The 20,001-nt window shown below is 38.6% G+C and overlaps 1 protein-coding gene across 1 annotated transcript in view; it reads left to right on the plus strand.

Moving 5' to 3' along the window:
• ak5 (adenylate kinase 5) overlaps positions 1–19,327 on the plus strand; it is a 132,226-nt gene extending 112,899 nt beyond the window's left edge. The window contains exons 12-14 of the mRNA XM_030159825.1: positions 13,203–13,319; positions 17,232–17,420; positions 18,603–19,327. Coding sequence (XP_030015685.1) covers positions 13,203–13,319; positions 17,232–17,420; positions 18,603–18,671 — 375 coding nt within the window. The 3' untranslated portion in view covers positions 18,672–19,327. The remainder of the gene's footprint in view (positions 1–13,202; positions 13,320–17,231; positions 17,421–18,602) is intronic.
• Positions 19,328–20,001: the final 674 nt, after the last annotated feature.

The following is a 20,001-nucleotide window of genomic DNA, read 5'->3' on the forward strand; positions in this document are numbered from 1 at the left end:
CCTAACAGACAGCTCCACTGTGGTTGTATTTCATAGATTCACATACCTCTGCCCCTTGCGTCCAAATGTGGTCACTTCTGGTTCCAAAAAGCCAGCATGGCAATGGCCAAAACCCACTACTGACCTCAGAACAGCAATGGGTTCATGTCACATCCACACTCCTTCATACAAAGTGCAGAATGAGTGCAGAAGCAAAGAGTTGAAAATGGCAAAAGCTCAATACAAGTTTTTTTTGACAGCAGTATAGAACATAGACAAACGGCCAAGATGAAAAAGACAAAACTGGCATGTTTTCTGAAAACAGCTTGAGTCCAAAATGGCAGAAGAGAGAAGAGAAGTGGAACAAATGATAAGCTTGTGGTACATGTCAACATACAGTAACTTCTTTGGCAAAAATAGCAAAGTTAAGGCTTCAGAATAGTAGTTCACTAGTGGATGAGTTCAGGTAAAAAAGGAGAGTGAAGGGGATACCAAAACAACCCGACATTTAATGAAGCACATTCACATTGTTTTAACGCTGAAAGACCTAGAACTATCTTTGTGGTGAATTCCAAGTGGATTTTTCTCTACATTTACACCATTGCTTATATCCCTTCACATTTTGCATTGTTTTGTGAAAATCTGGTATTTTCCTATATTTAATTTACTGACCATGTAGATGTTTATAAAACTAAAGTAAAGAGTAAATGTTATTATATCAGATATGAGAAAATTTAAGTGAAAGTGACTTTTTCAGGATTAACTGGACATAAAATGAAGCATCTCCAATCACTATCATTTGTCAAACTAGGAATAGGTAAAAATATATAAATAAATACCATGTGTTTTATTGGTGTAGCCTCTCAACGTTCAGATGGGTCATATCTGATAACGATGAAAAGCTGAGAAAATGCATTTTACTTACCTGGCCAACCATCCATCTTTCTCAATGAGAAATCTGTCTGAATTGCGGGGCTTGAATCCAGATATGACGGTGGGACTAACAGGCGCTGAGGAAACCAATCACAGATAAGACAGATGTGATGTAATCATGCGATAAGCAGATGCCTAACAAACCTCAGCATGTTTCCATCACGGCGTGCGGTGGTGGTGGCTGAGTAGAAACTTCAGTGAATGATTACTGTCGCTTTTGTCAGAGAAATTTGAGAATACAGGGTGTAATCTGTAATTCAGTCCTTATTTTTGAATCAAGTAAACAACCGACAACAGTTGTAAAGAGATCTGCAGACTTGGAACTCACGACAAAAAGAAGTCACTGCATATGACGCATTCCGAAACACCCGCCTCCCAGACTTGTGATTGGTCGGTATAGACTAGATAGTGCATATTTCACAGTGATTGGCCCAATTCCATACTGCTTTCTCAGTACTGAATACACTGAGAAAACCGGATGGCTGGCCAGGCTAGCATTTCACCTGAATTATTAAAATGTATTGATATGATTTAATGGTTCAGAAGCCATAACCATAAAGACCCAAACTTCTGCCAGTGACCAAAAGTATCTAGTGAACTAAAATGTTTAATATTTGTTGAACCATTAATCCCATCAACCCATGTAAATAATTGGTGTAAAATGCAGTTTGTTATTTTTTCATGGTCATCAGATATGACCCCGTTGGATGTTCAGAAGCTCTATAGTGAACGTGGAAACACCGTCATCTTCTACAACATTGATTCACCAGTAAAACCCATGGAGTTTGATAAATAATAGTAGATGGAGACACTTGTTTTTACATTCACTTACTGATATCTTTACTGAAAAAGTTACTTTTTCTTCAGTTTTCTCTGTTTTGATATAACCTTTGAATTAACTCTGAGTTTTCATGAACATCTAAATTAAATACAGAAAAATTAAATATAGAAAAATATATAATTTACAGTGAAAAATACAAAATATGGAGGAGAAATGGTGATAAATTACTTAAAAAAGGTTAATGAGAAAGAAAAATTAATTTGGGAACTGCCACAAAACTTGCACTGGGTCTCTATGGGTGAAACATTTTACGTGAGTAGATGCATTTGATCTCTTTAGATCTTTAAAGATTAAATATATGATTTTTGAATTTCTTGTGCAGTGCTATAAAAAGAGGCATAACCATCTTTTACAACCCATAATTCACTGAAACATGACTAAAATGAGACTTTTAGAGATCCACTGAGGCAAGTAGAGTTGACCATGCCTTCAGTCCTTGTTTTCAGAGTCCACCCCTTTTATTATGGCTGCACAATGAACAATGATCCATCTTGCTACAGGTGATTAGTTATAGTTACATGACTTGTACTAGTGTTTGACAAGGAGCTCTTAAATTGAAGTGTTCTGCCCTAAAGTCTGTGACATCTCAATAATAATAATAATAATAATAATAATAATAATAATAATAATAATAATAATAATAATAATAATAATAAATTGCATTTATAAAGCACTTTTCATTCAGCAGAATCTCAAAGTGCTACAGAGAGAAGACAGTCAAATTAAAAATAAAATACTGTATCAGGAATAAAAGACTAGGCAAATAAAACAGAGCATCATGGTGGCCCATAAAAAGCCTGTCTAAACAGGAATGTTTTTAGCCCCTTTTTGAAGGAGTCCAGTGACTGAGGAGCTCTGAGGTGGTCAGGGAGGGAGTTCCACATACAAGGGGCAGCAGAGGAGAAGGTCTGAAGTTTAGTTCTGGGAGGGGTGCTATGGGGCCGGAGACTACGGGTGGAGGTGTGAGGTCCTTTAGGTAGTCGGGGGCATTTTTATGGAGGCGCTTGAAGGTGATGAGCAGAGGTGGGTAATCCCAGCTCCATAGAGTAAAAGTCTTGCCATGTATTGGTTCTACCTGTTCACTTAACACAGGTGATTTCACTCATCCCATCTACCTGGATGAGGAGTTGTGCTCATCCAAATGGGTTGGTTCAGTGAGTGGTTGGAACAAATACATGGCAGGACTTTTACTCTATGGAGCTGGGATTACCCACCTCTGGTGATGAGGGCAGTTTTATAATTAATTCTGAAGGGGATTGGTAGCCAGTGGAGGTTATGGAGAATGGGAGTGATGTGTTCTTGTTTATGGGTCCGTTTGAGGATTCTGGCAGCACTGTTTTGACTGGAGTTTTTGCAGCTGTTTCTTGGGGATCCCATATAGAAGGGCATTATAGTAGCCTCACATCAAAACAAACCCATCCTGTCCTACACACACACACAAACCATCATCTCTGCCTCACATGTTCAAAGCTGGATTGGTGTCTGCATAGTTGCTAGTTGGTTACGATGTATACATCACAGTCAAACACAAACGCTGGCCTGAAAGACTCACAAATATTGATTGAACACCACACATAACAAATTTGAAAAGAAATTCAGTCTGGCAGCATCCATTCACTCAGCCTGACAAATAGATGGCTGCTCACAATTTGTCAAGCTCCACAGAAGAGGATTTTTTAACCTGTACTTGTCCAGGGAGGATCATATGATTGACTTTCTTCATGGTCACAAGCTCACCACAGCCACCACACAAATACACAAATGTGCACAGCCTTCCATAAGCCTTGAAACACTTACTTTAGGTACTTATTTTAATCTTTTAACATCTCACCACTGAGTCACTTAGTATTTGATTTATTCCATTGTCAATTTGTCTGACTCAATATGTCTCATAAGGCTTTGTGTGAAATGTTATTAAAGGCTATTTTTCACTTTTTCTCAGTAACTTTCCCTTTATACATTTTAAATGTTCCAGTCATTATCTATATACTGTGTCTCTGGTAAAGACTGTTGCATTGAACTATTGTGAGCCTTCATGGATCTTAGTTAAAGGGGGAAAAAAAAATCTACATACTATAGTATAGGCTATAGTAAAATATTCATTCATATCCTAAACATGCGCTGAACAAATATTGTATGTGCTCACCCATTTTGGCAAGAACACAAGAAAAAACAACACAGGATAAACAGATCTATGATTCACAGAGGCCTTCTTACTCTTTTCTGTTGAGACAATAAAAAGAGACCAGTCAGTATGGGAGCACAAGGTCTGTAAGAGTCATAGATGATTTACTGCCTCTGTGTGGCCTCTGTGAAGGCGGTTGAATTGTCTCTGTATGCTTTTTTCTGAGTTGATCTTAGATCTGGAACAGCTCACATCACTAACATCTATCGATTAAACTGCAGACATAAAAACAAAATCTTTCTAGAAAAGTGTTTGTTCCATTTGGCAGAGTATTTTTACCTCCGCCAAGGAGGTTATGTTTTTGCCAGCATTGGTTTGTCTATCTGTCTGTCCATGTGCAAGATAACTCAAAAAGTTATGGACGGATTTGGATGAAAATTTCAGGAAATGTTGATACTGTGGCACAAGGAACAAATGATAAAATTTTGGTGGTGATCGGGGGGGGGGGGGGGGGGGGGGGGGGGCACTGATCTGCCTTGGCAGAGATCTGCTCTCTCCAAGTGCTTTTCTAGTTAACACAGTGACTGTGAGTTAAAATACCTCAATAAAAAAGATACAAATCCAATATGGCTGCAGCCAACAGACTGAAGACGTCATTGGATGACCTGTGTCTCCAGCTTCTTCTGTAGCAGCTGTCCAAATGTCTGTGTATTAAAGAATTTAACATTAATGACAACAACATTGAAGAAAAATCTCTTCAAGAAGATAAACCCAAGACCTTTAACAAACATTCTTTCATGTCATATTGATATGAAGTTGAGCTCAAATTGTAGGTCAGATTAACATGTATGCATAACTAAATGATATTCAGAATGAATATATTCATAGATTATACAATGTGATTTATAGATTTCTTTCATTGCAAAGTCATCTAACTAAACTGAACTTGTATTCCTCAAACACTGATAAATGCTCTGAGTCAAAACAGCTTTCTTTTTGTGACAGAGGAGTCATGTAACATTTTTAATATTAATGATTTGATGATGAATGAGGGTGCCATTTCTTTTATAATGAGGAGAATGTCTGCTATATCTCATCCTCTCAATGTGAAAACACGACAACTGTGGACCAAAGACCTACAGGTGACAATAAGTGAAGATGTATGGACTGCGGTTTTGAAGCAGATTCATTCGTCCTCTATGTGCGCATGTCATTCTTTAATTCAGTTTAAGATTGTTCATCGGGCACACATGTCAAAGTCCAAACTGACTAAAATGTTTCTCCAAATTGATTCTACCTGTGATAGATGCAAAACAAATGAAGCAACACTGTTACACATGTTCTGGTCCTGTTCCAGTCTTGAACACTATTGGAGGAGTATTTTTGAAATGCTTACTAATATACTAGGAGTTACGATCCCCCTTGACCCTTTAACTGCACTGTTCGGTATTGTTCCTGGAAGGCCGCAGTTACCCGCAGGAGGACTCAAAGTGGTCGCCTTCACTACTCTTTTGGCACGTCGCCTTATTCTTACAAGATTGAAGGAACTTGCCCCACCCTCTGTTGGACACTGGGTCAGAGAGGTGATCTCCAACCTTAAACTCGAAAAAATCAGATATATATTACGCGGATCTGAACAGAAGTTTCATAAAGTGTGGAAATCTTTTTTAATCTTCTTTGACAATCCTATGACACATGTACAAGGCCCTTAACAAGTGAAGATGTATTTGTAACACCTTGATATGTGACTTTATTTATATTTACAGTGCCATATTGTATATGCATACAGATTTGTGATAGCAAGGGGTTTGGGAGGGTTAAGTGGGTTTTGTTTGATTTTGATTTTTTTTTTTTTAATGTTTGAATACCTGTGTGTATTCTGTATTTGAAATTTAATAAATATATCTAAACAGAATAATAATGATTTGATTAAAATGTTTAAGATTTGCTACCTTTTTTTCTTTTTTTTTGGAGAATTTTATTTTGAGTGTATTGTTGTTTAAGTGTAACCTCCTCCTCTGTAATGATGACCCAAGTCAATATTCCAGAGGCCACATGTACAGATTGGCCAAAAAAAAAAAAAAGGTCTCACACACAATACTTCGTTAGACCGACCACCTTTGCCTTTGGTAATATATATACATACATGTATGTCATACAATGCCTATAGAATGTCACGGTGAATATCACAACATTTATTTGAGTCCAGAGAGTTGAACCATTGGTCTCCCTCATATCCTATAGATTCTCAGTGGGGTTCAGGTCTGGTCTCTGTGGTGGCCAGTCCATGTGTGAAAATGACGTCTCATGTGTCCTGAACCACTCTATCACAGTTTGAGCATGATGCTTCCTGGCATTGTCTAAATATCCAATGAAAGGATCTTTGCTCAGTTAAATCAAGGCTAGGATTTTATTGGCCAGGCTGTGTATTTTCTGAACATTCTCATATTAAAGTGACATTTTTAAGACACAAAGACCAGGAGGAAATAGACTTCATTTGTGGCCTGTCACTCATAACACAAATCTCACCTACAGAAGTTAAAAATGAGCAGGAAACGAACAACTGAAGATTTTGTTACGTTGTGAGTTTGTGTGCCTTTAAATGTGCTGCGATGTTTCTGCTGTAAATAATGTTAGTTATTGGTAAAACATGAGGTATTAGTGTATTATTACTGTATTCAGACATTATTAGTTTATTATTACACATCATCGTCAACCCTTCTGGTCACACTCATATATGAGACAGGAGGTGACATATTAATGTTAAAGTGTATGATGTATCATCTGTAATACAAGATCTTTGGCCAAACTTGAGGCTTTAGGACAGTAGTCAACAAACCAATGATCAACACTGCAGTGGATATGCCCACTTCTTTGTACAGACTGTGGATTTAACTTCTTGATCAGGTAGAAAAGGCTTCAAATAACATAAGAATTACACGTTTAAAAATAATAAAGCTGTTAAACATAACAGTAAACAAATAAATAAAATGATAGTGAATATACTAAACAACATGAGGACAGAGAGATTCAGGTTGTATGTTAGTTGAAGATTAAGGGGTAGTGAATCAAAAAGATTTTCAAGCAGACTGAGGCATAGATTTACTTCAGCTCGGTCAAGAAAGACAATGCCTTTCAACTGAGGTCCATCTGTCTAAGCTGCTTACACACATTAGTATCATGTCCCACATGTTGTCTAACATGCACAACATTTATTTTTATATTGTGTGAGTGACACAGTCATAAGGAAATCGAGAGAGAGTGATAAGGAGGATAATTAGTGCCTGATTGGGATTAATGAAATGCACCTAAAGAGATTTACATGCAGGGCACAAGGAATTACAGCTACTGTCCAAAAATAAGTGAATAAATATGTAAAGTGAAATCAGTATCAGAGTTAAGCTTCATATCCCACAGTGAGACAAAATGCTGCTCACGCTGAGTGTAAAACTGTAAAAATGTACCGTGAGGGTCTGAGTAGGTAAAATGCTACTGTACTGTTGCCTGGCAACACCAAAAGTGCAATTTAATATTCTCTGTGAACTGTAATCCCTGTACACTTTAGCCTCATGTCTGCCACATGTCTGCAGAAGGAAAGTACAGTCTATTAAGCTACAAAGCCAGCAGGAAGACATCAGACTTGTTATCTGTGAGAATTTGATGCATTTGTTTCAGCATGCAATGTAAAATGACACTTTCAGAAGGCACTAATTCTATTTCTAATCAGTACTACAGTACTTATTTCACTGTTGAACGTGTAATATTAACCAGATTTTAAGGTTATTTTTGATCTACTGTGGTGCATTGTTGCATGAGTTGATGCATCTCTGGCAGCTCAGAATCTCAGCTTGGGTTGTAGGTCATGAATACTACATTATTTAAGGGTATTTGGCTTCTGACAAGGTCATGTCACAGATAATGACACAGCTTTATTTAAATATAAAGCTTTGTCTCACTTTCTCATAACTACCTTCTTGCTTCTTTGTTCTTAGATCTTGCTATATTTAACTGGAGTTAAAAAAAAAAAAAAAAAGAACCCAATTGCATATTAACATTCTAATCAAACTCATTGTTACTAATGGTACTCAGGAAGTCAATGAGTGGCGGATCTAGCATTTGGCTTTTGATGACTGTAAATTATCTGAATGAATAGGAGTTTTATACCTGAAGTCATTAGTTGTTTTGGCTTCAAACACAGGGAGACCCATTTTTTAATTTAGAAAATGTTAGCGTCATCCTGAAATAGATGAAGCACCACAGGTCTGACAGCACACTCAGCTTTTCTTGTATCGCACTGACAGAGACCATCATTTACATAAATATTGCACAAGGCAACTGCCCAGACAAAATACTGTCTGTCTCTGCTCAAGAAAAATATGTAACCTGAAAAAAACAATGACATTCCAAGTGAAATAAATCTAAAAAGTACAGATAAGGAGAATGAGAGTCTAAGCTGGATATGCTGAGTTCAACAGTGTGGAGTTTTAATACAATGGCACCTTCAGAGAGAATATAAACTACTCTATAAATTGTGTTTCATAAATCTACCTGACCTGCAGAAAGCAAAAATACAGTAAAAGATCATTCATTACTATCCAAATAAATCAGATATGAAGAAGGGAATACATTGCTAAAAAGTTTATGGCTTAGAGCAGCAGGAACATAAACAGCAGCAGCTTAAGTATATCTGTCATATGAGAAAAACATATCTTTTGCAAGTTATTTCATTATTTAACTCAACTATAAATCTTACTATGATGTTCACATGCACAAGTCTATGCCAGCAGGAAACCATACCAAACCAGCAGAAGCCAAGAAATAAACGTATGCCAAAGAGCAAAGTAATTCAGCTAATAGCAGTAATAAAAACTGGCAGCACAAATAATTATGTATATAACAAACAAAAATAAGATCAGCGAGCAGAGCAGCATAAGAACAAAGTAAATGTATATAAAACCACTCAGCATTGCTTGGTCAATGAGATGCTTGCATCACAAAGAAAATCCACTGGAAAGTGTTATCCTTATTATTCAATAGAAGCTACCCGCCAGGTATTGTAGCCTGTTAATGACAGCTGACAACAGGAATGATAAAGGTGCAAAGACCTCAGCTCCAAAATGAAATAATGTGGAAGCATGGTTCAGTTGTAATACCACTAATGGTCACTAGGGTTTACTCCAAAAAGCCCAAATTCCCATAGATTTGCACTGAACTTCTCTCTTGGAATATTAAGTCATTTTTTCTCTAACAGCAGAACATCTAGTAGTCCATCTTTATATTTTTCCTCTGTTGTGTGTCAGGTCTTGATTCAGTCATCTTTGATTCATCAGTTGCATTGCCCCTCCCATCCCTGTTTGTCCAAATATACACTTTCAGCTCCAAAAACCCTACATGATGTAATACTGGTTTCAAAACGGCAGTTCATAAAACAACTGATAACATCACAGTTGGTCTGTCCTCTTATTATATACAGTTTATACGTGGGAGAAAAGTTATTTCTGATAACTCCACAAAGACCTAAAGCAGTTCATGAGACTACAATGTCTCTGGGTGCAACCGGACAGATCTATCAGAGCCAGCCAGAGCAACAATCATGAACAAAAGCCCATACTGGACAGGCAGCAGTCACATATGGCAGCCTGTCATTGTATCAACTCTGACCCGCCCCAAATCAGATAAATGGTTTCCCAATGTAAGCTGAATGGATATCAGATAGAATGGGAGCAGAGCCAGACTGATCTGTCAGAGCAAATGAACATTTCCTCTCAGGCAGATGTGTCTGGTTCGTAGTCTAATGCTTAAAAGGTGAACAAAACAAAGGACCGGACGGCCATGAGAATTAGCAGCCACACTTCTGTCAGCCCGCCCCAGGGCAGCGGTGGCTACACATGTAGCTCACCACCACCAGAGTGTGAATGTGAGAGTGAATGAATAATGTAAAGTGCTTTGGGTGCCTTGAGAAGCACTATAGAAATCTAATCCATTATCATAAATAATAATAACCTTTCACTGGATTGGATATATTGGGTAGCAAGTGAACATTTGCTGAAAGCTATGTAAAATGAGCAACATAAGGACATAATTGACTTTGATCAGGTCCATATAGTAACAGTGATGACTGGATTAGAGCATCTCCAACTGCAGGTCTTGTTGGGTGTTCTTGGTCTGCAGTGGTTAGTACTGGCCAAAAATGGACCAAGGACATCCCAATCTCAGGACCATTAATCATCTATGAGAGGTGTTGGACTAATAAATCTGATCCATGGAGGTCCACCTCTCTACGTCCAGGACTTGAGAGATCTGTTGTTACGTCTTGGTCCAGATACCACACATACTGTACCTTCAGGGGTCTGGTGGAGTCTAGGCCTCAGGTCTGAGCCATTTTTGTGGAAAAATGTTCTGCTCCCATAGATGCTCAATTGGTTGAGATCCAGTTGTTGTTCTTTAGATACTTTTGGTTGGTACTACCCACTTTACACTAGGAATGAACAACAAGGTCTGAAGATGCTCTGACCCAGTGATTTGACCATCACAGTTTCTCCCTTGTCAAATTCACTCATCGCCTTTGTAATGAAATAATCAACTTTATCACTTCTCCTGTCAGCGATCATGATATTATGGCTGAAAATGAGGGCTATTTAGACAATTAAAATATGAAATCATATATTTAATGTATAATTCACATATTAAAACTGCAGGAGCCCAAATCAGGGGAGAAAAGAACAGATTTTGAAAAGACACCCCTTCCAATGTGCCACTCTCTCCTCTCAGTCTAAATCAAAAGACTAAATATAAAGATAAATTGTCTGATGCTATTTCAGGCTTCACTTTCTCAAACTTCTCTGTCAAGACATGGATTAAAGCAGTACATTCATATCCAGGTTGCATCTGACAGAATCTGATCAGTGGGGGAAAAAAAAAAAAAAAGTCTGACGCTGTAGCTTTAATTGAATCAACCACTGACTGGACCAAAAGAATTTCTGGTTTACAGAAACCCAAAAGACACAATGAGTCTATCCTGATATATTTATGTCCCTTTGTACAGTTCTGTACAAAGGTCTTAGAAGACCTTTAGCTTTTTGTGTTTGCAGGGTTAAATGATCATAAATATTTATTTCCCATTGTCTTTTCTTCAGATACAACAAGAGCTTACAGGAAATATGGGAACAACCTTAGAAACACACAAAAAACTGAAATAAATGGGTTCTAAAGGCTATGTCACTATTTAGTGTGACCTCTGACATGTGTTGAATGAAACCTGGTATGAAACATCAGAAAATTAATGCCATGAATCTCATATTGTCTAAACAAAAGGGTTAAAGATATGTACAAAGGGAGGTCACACTAAATACTACCTCTTTGGTTTGTAGAAGCTGTTTTTACTGCTGTACATACTTCACATATACCCAGATTGGATCTACTGTAAATCCAGTGGGAAATGCATATGTGTGGGTATTATGATTTTGCTAAACTAACAAACCTAATGTTGGACTATTTGTACAGTAGCTACTAGGCCTGTAATGGTACACGTACCGAACCAAACCGTTTCAGTACGCACCAGTTCGGTTCGGTACACAGCTGTACCGAAACGGCACAGTATGATGAGAAAAAGAGATAGGAACGGAAGACGCTGTTCGATGCGGAACTTTAAATCCGCGCAAGTTCCACATGGACATATGGAACTAGCGCACAACGACCCGAAATGTAAAAATAGCTGCTTCCATAAGGTAAAAAAAAATATATATATGATGTGAACCTGAAGGGAAGAGACTGGAGACCCTCCGCCATCAGTACAGTACCGTTTGGGATCACTAGGGATCATTGGGATCACTTGGGATCTTTCAGGTGAAAGATAACAACGGGGAAAGAGAAGACGAACGTTGTTTGCCGCCTGTGAACTACAGTAGTTCTAAAACACTGACACTGGCTCTGTCTCTCTCTCTCTCACACACACACACACACACACACACACACACACACACACACACACACACACGCTGTATAATAGAGGAATAGAACCCGGGAGTTGGAAGTTGGAAAGGAGTTGAAAGGATGTAAAGTTTCACTTTCGTTTCACGCCAGTGTTAGTTATTACGTTATGGACTGAACCCCCACGTATCCCACCCGCATCCCCACCCCCACCCCCACCCCCGCGCGCGCCTCCGACAAAGAAAAAAAACCCTCTGTGTTTTTGACAAGTCGCACCCTGCACGCACGCACGCACACACAAGTACGCAAAGTGTCCTAAACAGTTTTTCTTTCCTAAAATAAATAATTAGGTTAATTTATTTGTCAGTGTTTCTCTTCAGTTTGTTAAAAGAGAATACCAGTTTGCCCTCTTCTTAATGTTGCACTTCATATGGAATTTTTTTGTTGTTATTTTCATGCAGAATGTAAACTGACAGAACTGTGATTTGATTTTTCTTGTTTGTTCAAAACTCCCTTTCACGGAAAAGTGCAATACTAATGTTTAAAATACATTTAGTAATATTTTATTTTCTATTTGATTTATAGCAGCAGAATTATAATATTCCTTTTTTTTATATTCTATTGTCTCCAAAAATTTGTGGAAGAATGTTAAAAAATTCATAAGTGCATTAAAGACATTTTGAGGGGTTTTCTTTCTTTCCGTACCAAACCAAAAAAAACACCGAACTGTGGCTTTCAAAACCGAAAACGTACCGAACCGAAAATTTTGTGTACTGTTACAGGCCTAGTAGCTACTGTATGTTTCAAAGAAATAGCTATGAAGGCCATGTTGACCTCCACCACCACCAGGAAAAAAAACTACTATTTTCCAACCATTATAAAATACTTTCAAAAATCACTTCTACATGGGATGTTGATGATCATTTTGACAATGCTATTTAGTGTATTTTATAACATTACTCCGTTCTTTCCTTCTTGGATAATTGTATGTAATTGCAGAGGTCAGGGATTTATAAAGGTCAAGCAAAACTACTGTATTTATACTGTATAAACAGAAATCTTCAGCCCTAATATCATTAAATACTGAGACAGAGTTTAGTTATTTTGCTTTATATTCAGTGGGTTCCTGACTTAGAAGAAATAAACAGGAAAAAAAATTATTGTATTATTTTTCTATTATTATTTTTTTATTATAATTTTTTCCGACTGGATTTTTTTTTTTCTGCAGTGTAATATTTTGTATTTTGGGTGAGTTTGACCATATTTCATTATTGGGGGACTGCATCCTCCAAGCACAGCAATTCCTTAATATTCCATATGCCTGAATGTCTCATTTATGTATGTAGTTTGGAGTGGAAGTACATGTTCCTGTACATTTGTGTTTTCTATCTGCAGGACACACTGCTGGAGCTGCTCTGTGAAGCGGTGGCATCTTTGGTCCGACAGGGAAAAGGTCTGGTGATCAGTGGCTTCCCCAGAGACCTGAGACAGGCGGAGGAGTACGAGGCGAAGGTCAGAACGCCATGGACCGATGGGAGACACCAGACATGAGGACAGGGAGCGTAAATATAACAAAAACAAGTCACTCACAAGGAGATGGGAGTAAACAGCACAAAGTAAACAAGTGAGGAGAGAGTTAAACCAGGAAGTGAATCAAGTCAGTTTATTTATAAAGCACATTTAACAACCTATGTTGACCACATTTGAGAGAAAGAGATCAGAAACACAGGATGTAGGCCTACAGCGCTGGGAAAAATAAAAAACTAAAAAAAAAACAGAACACTGATTATACTTTACTCTAGAAACCTCTGACAATATTTTACCAAATTTCAAATAAAATATTATTTAGAGCATTTATTTCCAGAAAAGGCAGTGTTTTGTGGCCTCAAATAACACTGGTCTTGTAAAACAGATGACGAAAATCCTGTTTGGCCAATGTTTTCATGTTACATGTTTGATACGCTACTTAGCAACGCTTGTGAATCTAGCGGTAGAGCAAACAAGCCAGTTGGGAGGGGGGGCGGGCAACTGGCAACAGACATCCTGCCCCCTCAAATAAAAGTTTCCGAACGTAGGGAAAAGCAAAAGGAGGTGCAGAACAGCAGGAGACATGGAGGAATTATTAAAGCATCTTAAGTTTCACTTTCACTTTGTATGGTTGCAAGTACAATACAAACAAATCAAAGGAAACTTTTAATAACAGTTAAATAGCAGAAAAAATTAGATGAACCAATTAACCTATTAGTGCATGTGTTTGGATGGTGGGAGGAAGCCGGAGTACCAAACTAACCAATGCAATGATATTTATTCTAATACAAATCTACAGGGTGGGGAAGCAACATTTACAATGAACATTTAGTTGTTTTTTCTCAGCAGGCACTATGTCAATTGTTTTGAAACCAAACATATATTGATGTCATAATCATACCTAACACTATTATCCATACCTTTTCGGAAACTTTTGCCCATATGAGTAATCAGGAAAGCAAACGTCAAAGAGTGTGTGATTTGCTGAATGCACTCATCACACCAAAGGAGATTTCAAAAATAGTTGGAGTGTCCATAAAGACTGTTTTATAATGTAAAGAAGAGAATGACTATGAGCAAAACTATTACGAGAAAGTCTGGAAGATACCATTAAAGAAGAATGGGAGAAGTTGTCACCCGAATATTTGAGGAACACTTGCGCAAGTTTCAGGAAGCATGTGAAGGCAGTTATTGAGAAAGAAGGAGGACACATAGAATAAAAACATTTTCTATTATGTAAATTTTCTTGTGACAAATAAATTCTCATGACTTTCAATAAACTAATTGGTCATACACTGTCTTTCAATCCCTGCCTCAAAATATTTTAAATTTTGCTTCCCCACCCTGTAGGTTTAAAAACATCAGATGAAGCAGAAGAACTAATTGTTAATTATAAAATACTACCAAATTTCAAGGCAACAACTGAAAATGCTTAGCAACATTTTCTTTTACAGTTGCTGCAAGGTACAGAGAGCATAGACAGGCCAGCAAATCTAAAGCGGTTGGTTATATGTATTGATATTAGGGATGTAAACAATTAATCGACTATCAATTAATTGTTGATAAGAATTTGCTTGATTAAATTCCAATAACTGTCAGTTAATTGCCTTTTTCCACGGCTGTATTTGTGGTGTTGACAGTAGGGGGCACCACTGCCTAAACTAGGCTTCATTACTGAGGTTGAATAACGGGTGGAGTCACCCTGTCCACCTGTCCAATACCCGTTCGGAGGCTGCCGGCTTGTCCGTGCTGTGATGCCACGACCAGAACCGGATCATAGCGTTGATGAGTTAAAATCACTTTAGGGGCATGGTGGAGCGAAACACAGCCCGGCTCATCTTTAGGTTGCCTATTTGTTGGAACAGTACATCCCTGCCGGCAGGAGGAGGCCCAAATACACACATGTATGCAGGGTCGGTACCAGTCTGATCCCGGGGGTGGGGGTGTTAGTGCAAAGTCATTAATTTCTTCTAAACTGCCCCTCTTCAGATCCATTTATCTTATTTAAGAGAAATTCATATTCACAGGAAACTCACCACTTAGCAATTAATCATTAATCGATCGACAAGGTCAACCAGCTAGTGATTACTGAATTAATTTGATAATTTGCATCCCTAATTGATACACGAAAACCTCAACAGCAGGTGGAAGTTGTGTACCAGAACACACTTAAGACCACCAAAACCATAAGTGTGTTGCTCAAAATAACATTGTCTTAAAATCTTCATGTAGAGGACTGCATCAGCTGATAACATGTAAATCAATCAATCAATCTTTATTTATATAGCACTTTTCATACAGTGAAATGTAGCCCAAATTGCTTTATATATAAAAATTAGTACACCCCCCACCACCACCATCACCATCACCGCCACACACACATACCCCGCCACCCATATTACCAGTGCTGATATGCATAAATAACAGCACAGAAAAAGACTGAGCACGAGAGGACCAGAAAGCAAAAGAGGAGGCGTAAAGTAAATTTTAGTTGTTAGCTTAGCTCTGTTGCTGGACAGAAATAGTCACAGTAAAACCGTAAATCACCTCTGTTTTCTATACGGTTTGTGTTGTTAATAGCTGCAATAAAGAGCTGTTTGGAATCATGCAAACAAGGTCAGAACTGTCACAGTTTAGTCTGTGACTTTAGCAAAGATAATAACATCAGATAACACCATTCATTCATTCATTTTCTGAACCCGCTTTATCCTCACTAGGGTCACAGGGGTCGCTTGGAGCCTATCCCAGCTACACAGGGGCGAAGGCGGGGTACACCCTGGACAAGTCGCCAGTTCATCACAGGGCTGACATATAGAGACAAACAATCACTCTCACATTCACACCTATGGGCAATTTAGATTAACCAATTAACCTATTAGTGCATGTCTTTGGATGGTGGGAGGAAGCCGGAATACCCGGAGAGAACCCACGCAGACACGGGGAGAACATGCAAACTCCACACAGAAAGGTCCCACCCCCCGTCGACGACTGGTGTTGGAATCGAACCCAGGACCTTCTTGCTGTGAGGCACGAGTGCTAACCACTGCACCACCATGTCGCCACCAGATAACACCATACTTTCATAAACTTCAGTCAAACTCACCCAAGAAGAATAAATTTCAGCATCAAACCCCATTCTTTTCACTCATAGCTGTGTCCAGTGGTGCATCTAGCTTTTATTACCTCATCTGAAAGTGCATCTAAAAGTTGTTTCTCTTCCTGTCTCATAACTTTCTTTCAGTCAAAGGTCCTTGGAGTTTGTTTTCCTCACTGTAGGAGACCAACAGAGTGACTCACTGCTCCATCTAGTGGTCACATAAATCCATGGGCCTATCAATGGAGATATATTCAGTTTATGTCACTCCAGTCCAATATCCCAGAATCTTTGGCATAACTTCAGAACTCATTATTCTCAACACTTTAATGATGTTTATTAGAATATTTTTCTGTAGAAATACTACATACAACCCCTTGAAGGATCCTGGGGCTGGAATAAGGAGTTAGTTGTAGTCTAGAGCCAATGTTTTAAAAACAAATAAAAGAACCAATTCTGTTCTTTGTGAAGAGAGAACAGACAAAGGAGAGATGTGCTCTTTCTTTTCTACTTTGTTCTGGGTTGAATTTCGCTGCTGCAGGGTGAATCAACTACAGTTGAGGCAGGGCTGAAGGATGTGATTTTTCATCCAGGAAAATAAAACAAAATGGAAATAAAAGTGTAAATTGGGACAAATAAAAAATAAAAGACATGATAAGAATTACAGTGATTTGTTCTGCACCAGTACAGCGATAACACTTTCAACTGATTGTCAATGGATCCACTGAAACAGGCAGGACAAGAGACAGTGACATACACATTCAAGCAGAGACTCATTTGCCCTCACGCTATGTCTTCATTAGATTGGAGAGCCCAATATGGTCCTGCTGCTGAACTGCTCTGTGGACACCGTGTCCACTCGTCTGCAGCGCTGTGGGAAGTCCAGCTCTGGGGCCGACAGAGAGAGCATCCTGCACAGAAGGGCTGAGAGTTTCTGCAGAGACAGTCAGCTGGTGACAGCTCACTACGATCGCAGGAGGCTTCTCCACACAGTAAGATACCTGTCGGAGTGTGAATGTGTGCACACAGAAGGACCAGAACATGCAGCGAAGGACAGATGCATTCACAGTCAGGATTTTACCTTCAGAAACATCTCATTTAAGTAAAGAATCACAGAATGTAAAAATGCACCATGTGTGTTGTGCAGGTCCTAGACCAAATTTGCTCAAATCAGAGGTCAGGCCAGTTAGTCTGACTGAAAACCTTTCAAATGGCAGTTCTCTTGTGTCCGTTGAGCTTCAGTGGTTTTCTATCATGAAATGAACGTGACGATGTGATTTATTCTTGATAAATAAAGTGCATCTGAGACTCAGTGAGTAATCATTGCACCTGGTGAAAGGTGATTATTGGTGTGTATAACTAGGCAAAAAAAGAAGAATGTGTCTGAAAACAAAATTATTTAAACTTTATGGACAACAGTGTTCGATGATTTATCTCATTTGTCATTATTCAGGCAATTGTTTCGTATAGTTTTTCTAAAGCATGATCATATCACAATGAACACACCGACCATTTGATATTGATTATTTGATAGGTTCAGTGGGTAATATTCAGTACCATCTAGTGGTGAAGTTGCAGATTGTAACCATATGACTACTTCCTCACTGTCAGGGTCAGGTGTGGGTTTAACTGTGCTACGACTGTCCACAGTCAGACATAGGAGAAGCAGTAATGCTTAACACTGGATGTCTCCTGTTATAGAAGAGAAAGAAAAAGAGACAGGTGGTTATAAGATACTGCAGAAACGTTGTGTACTCCATGGAAGGCACACCGCTCCCTCTGTAGATATAAATAGCTCATTCTATGATAATGGAAGCAATGATTTTTACTTTCATGTGGATGCATACAAATTAAATCTCTCTAAATCTCACCCACTGGGCCTTTAAAAGCGCAGACCAGGCTAAGTCAAGGCCACATCTTCTGGTGTTTTTACAGCTTTCCACATAGGGAAAGGATTTAATCACTGCCCTTCTGTTTTGAGGTGAACTTTTCCTTAAAAATTAGCTGTGTAAATGTCACATCAGGTGTTAGGCTGTGTATGTGGGTGTGTTATGTAAGCTTAAATGCCACAACATCAGTCTGGAGTGGGCAGACTCTGGTCCTAGACGACTGCATGTCAGGTCACTGATGCTTTTAAAGGGCCTCATCTCCGCATGTTTGTGTCCTGTCTGCAGATTGATGCTGAGAGTTCGCCAGATGATGTTTTCGCCCAGATCTGCCAGGCAATGGAATCCACCTTCTGATTTCTACAAGTTTTTCCTCAGACTCTGCTGTCCAGGAGGTCTGGTACCTGTCTGAGGACCTTCTCCCAGTTTCTCCTATATGGCTCCGAGGACTTCTCACCTGCATCACCTCACAGCTGCACCAGACATATATACTCATTGACCTCCAGTGGTATGCATGCCCCACCTGATGTTTTGAAATAACACAATTGGTGAAACCTATTTATGCTTTTGACACAGATGAAGCGCCTGGTCGTCACATTCCGCTCCACTTACATGCATTGTGTCTCTTACATTGACCTCAATATATGCTGCCAACTGCCGGACCGAGGAAATAAATACTGTACAGAGAAAATAGCATTCCCTGCTGTGATGGAGAGCACATTTGTAGGCAAATGCAAACCCCTCTGTCGTTCCCTGTGGAGCTAAACAGAGAATTCCCACGATGATAGAGTGAAAAATGTCAAAAATAGTGTGTTCTTCTGCACAGCATCATGCTTTATATTGTAACAAGCATGCAAGACTTACAATCAAGCTTACTGCCTTTTGTGCATTAAATTAAAAAAAAAAAAAAGTTAAAGAGTATTATCACATTTGTATGTTTCAGAGTTCATCGTACAGGTGCTTTGTTTGAGTCAGGTATTTAACATTCAATAAAGCCAGTGCATTTGGTAAACAGAGGAGGTCTGAGTTTGTGCTTTTGGTGTTTTGTGTATGTGAACAAGAGACAGTGGATGATCTGACAGCCCCATCTGCTGGTTAGAAGCTCACAACAAAGGAAAGACAAAAAGTAAAGGTCACTGATGGAGCAGAGCACCAGGTAAATATGCAAAACAGATGGTAATGGTGGAGGACCGTAATGATGGAAATGCCAGAACAAACAGTGCTGTCTGGGAATGCTGGCAGTGACTGGTAATGGTGTAAACCAAGATGTATTGTATAAAAATTAAATGGTAACCTTTTTTATTCTCTAATTGTTAATTTCCTATTCACTTACTCAGAATAACTTTAAGTTAATGAGGTAAGATAAGGATAGCAAAATAGACCCAAAATTATGCAAAACTGCATTGTTTTTACTCAAATACTCTTTAAAAAAAAAAAAAAAAAAAGCACAAGAAGGGTCACCCAGGGGTCTACTCCACTTTTCACAGTTGATTATATACAGCATAGTTAATTGTCAACATTAATTTTTTTAAAAATAAGCTTTCTTTGAATCACCTGTAAAAACCATCACTATCTCCATGAGCTTTAATGCTAACACATGAAGCAGACAATCTGTTCTTTGCTGTATAATCACGGGGGAAATATAGGGCTAAAAGTTTCATTGATTTGTTCATGGATTTTTTACCTC

This window comes from Sphaeramia orbicularis, chromosome 17, assembly GCF_902148855.1.
Source record: "Sphaeramia orbicularis chromosome 17, fSphaOr1.1, whole genome shotgun sequence".
Lineage (NCBI taxonomy): Eukaryota > Metazoa > Chordata > Actinopteri > Kurtiformes > Apogonidae > Sphaeramia > Sphaeramia orbicularis.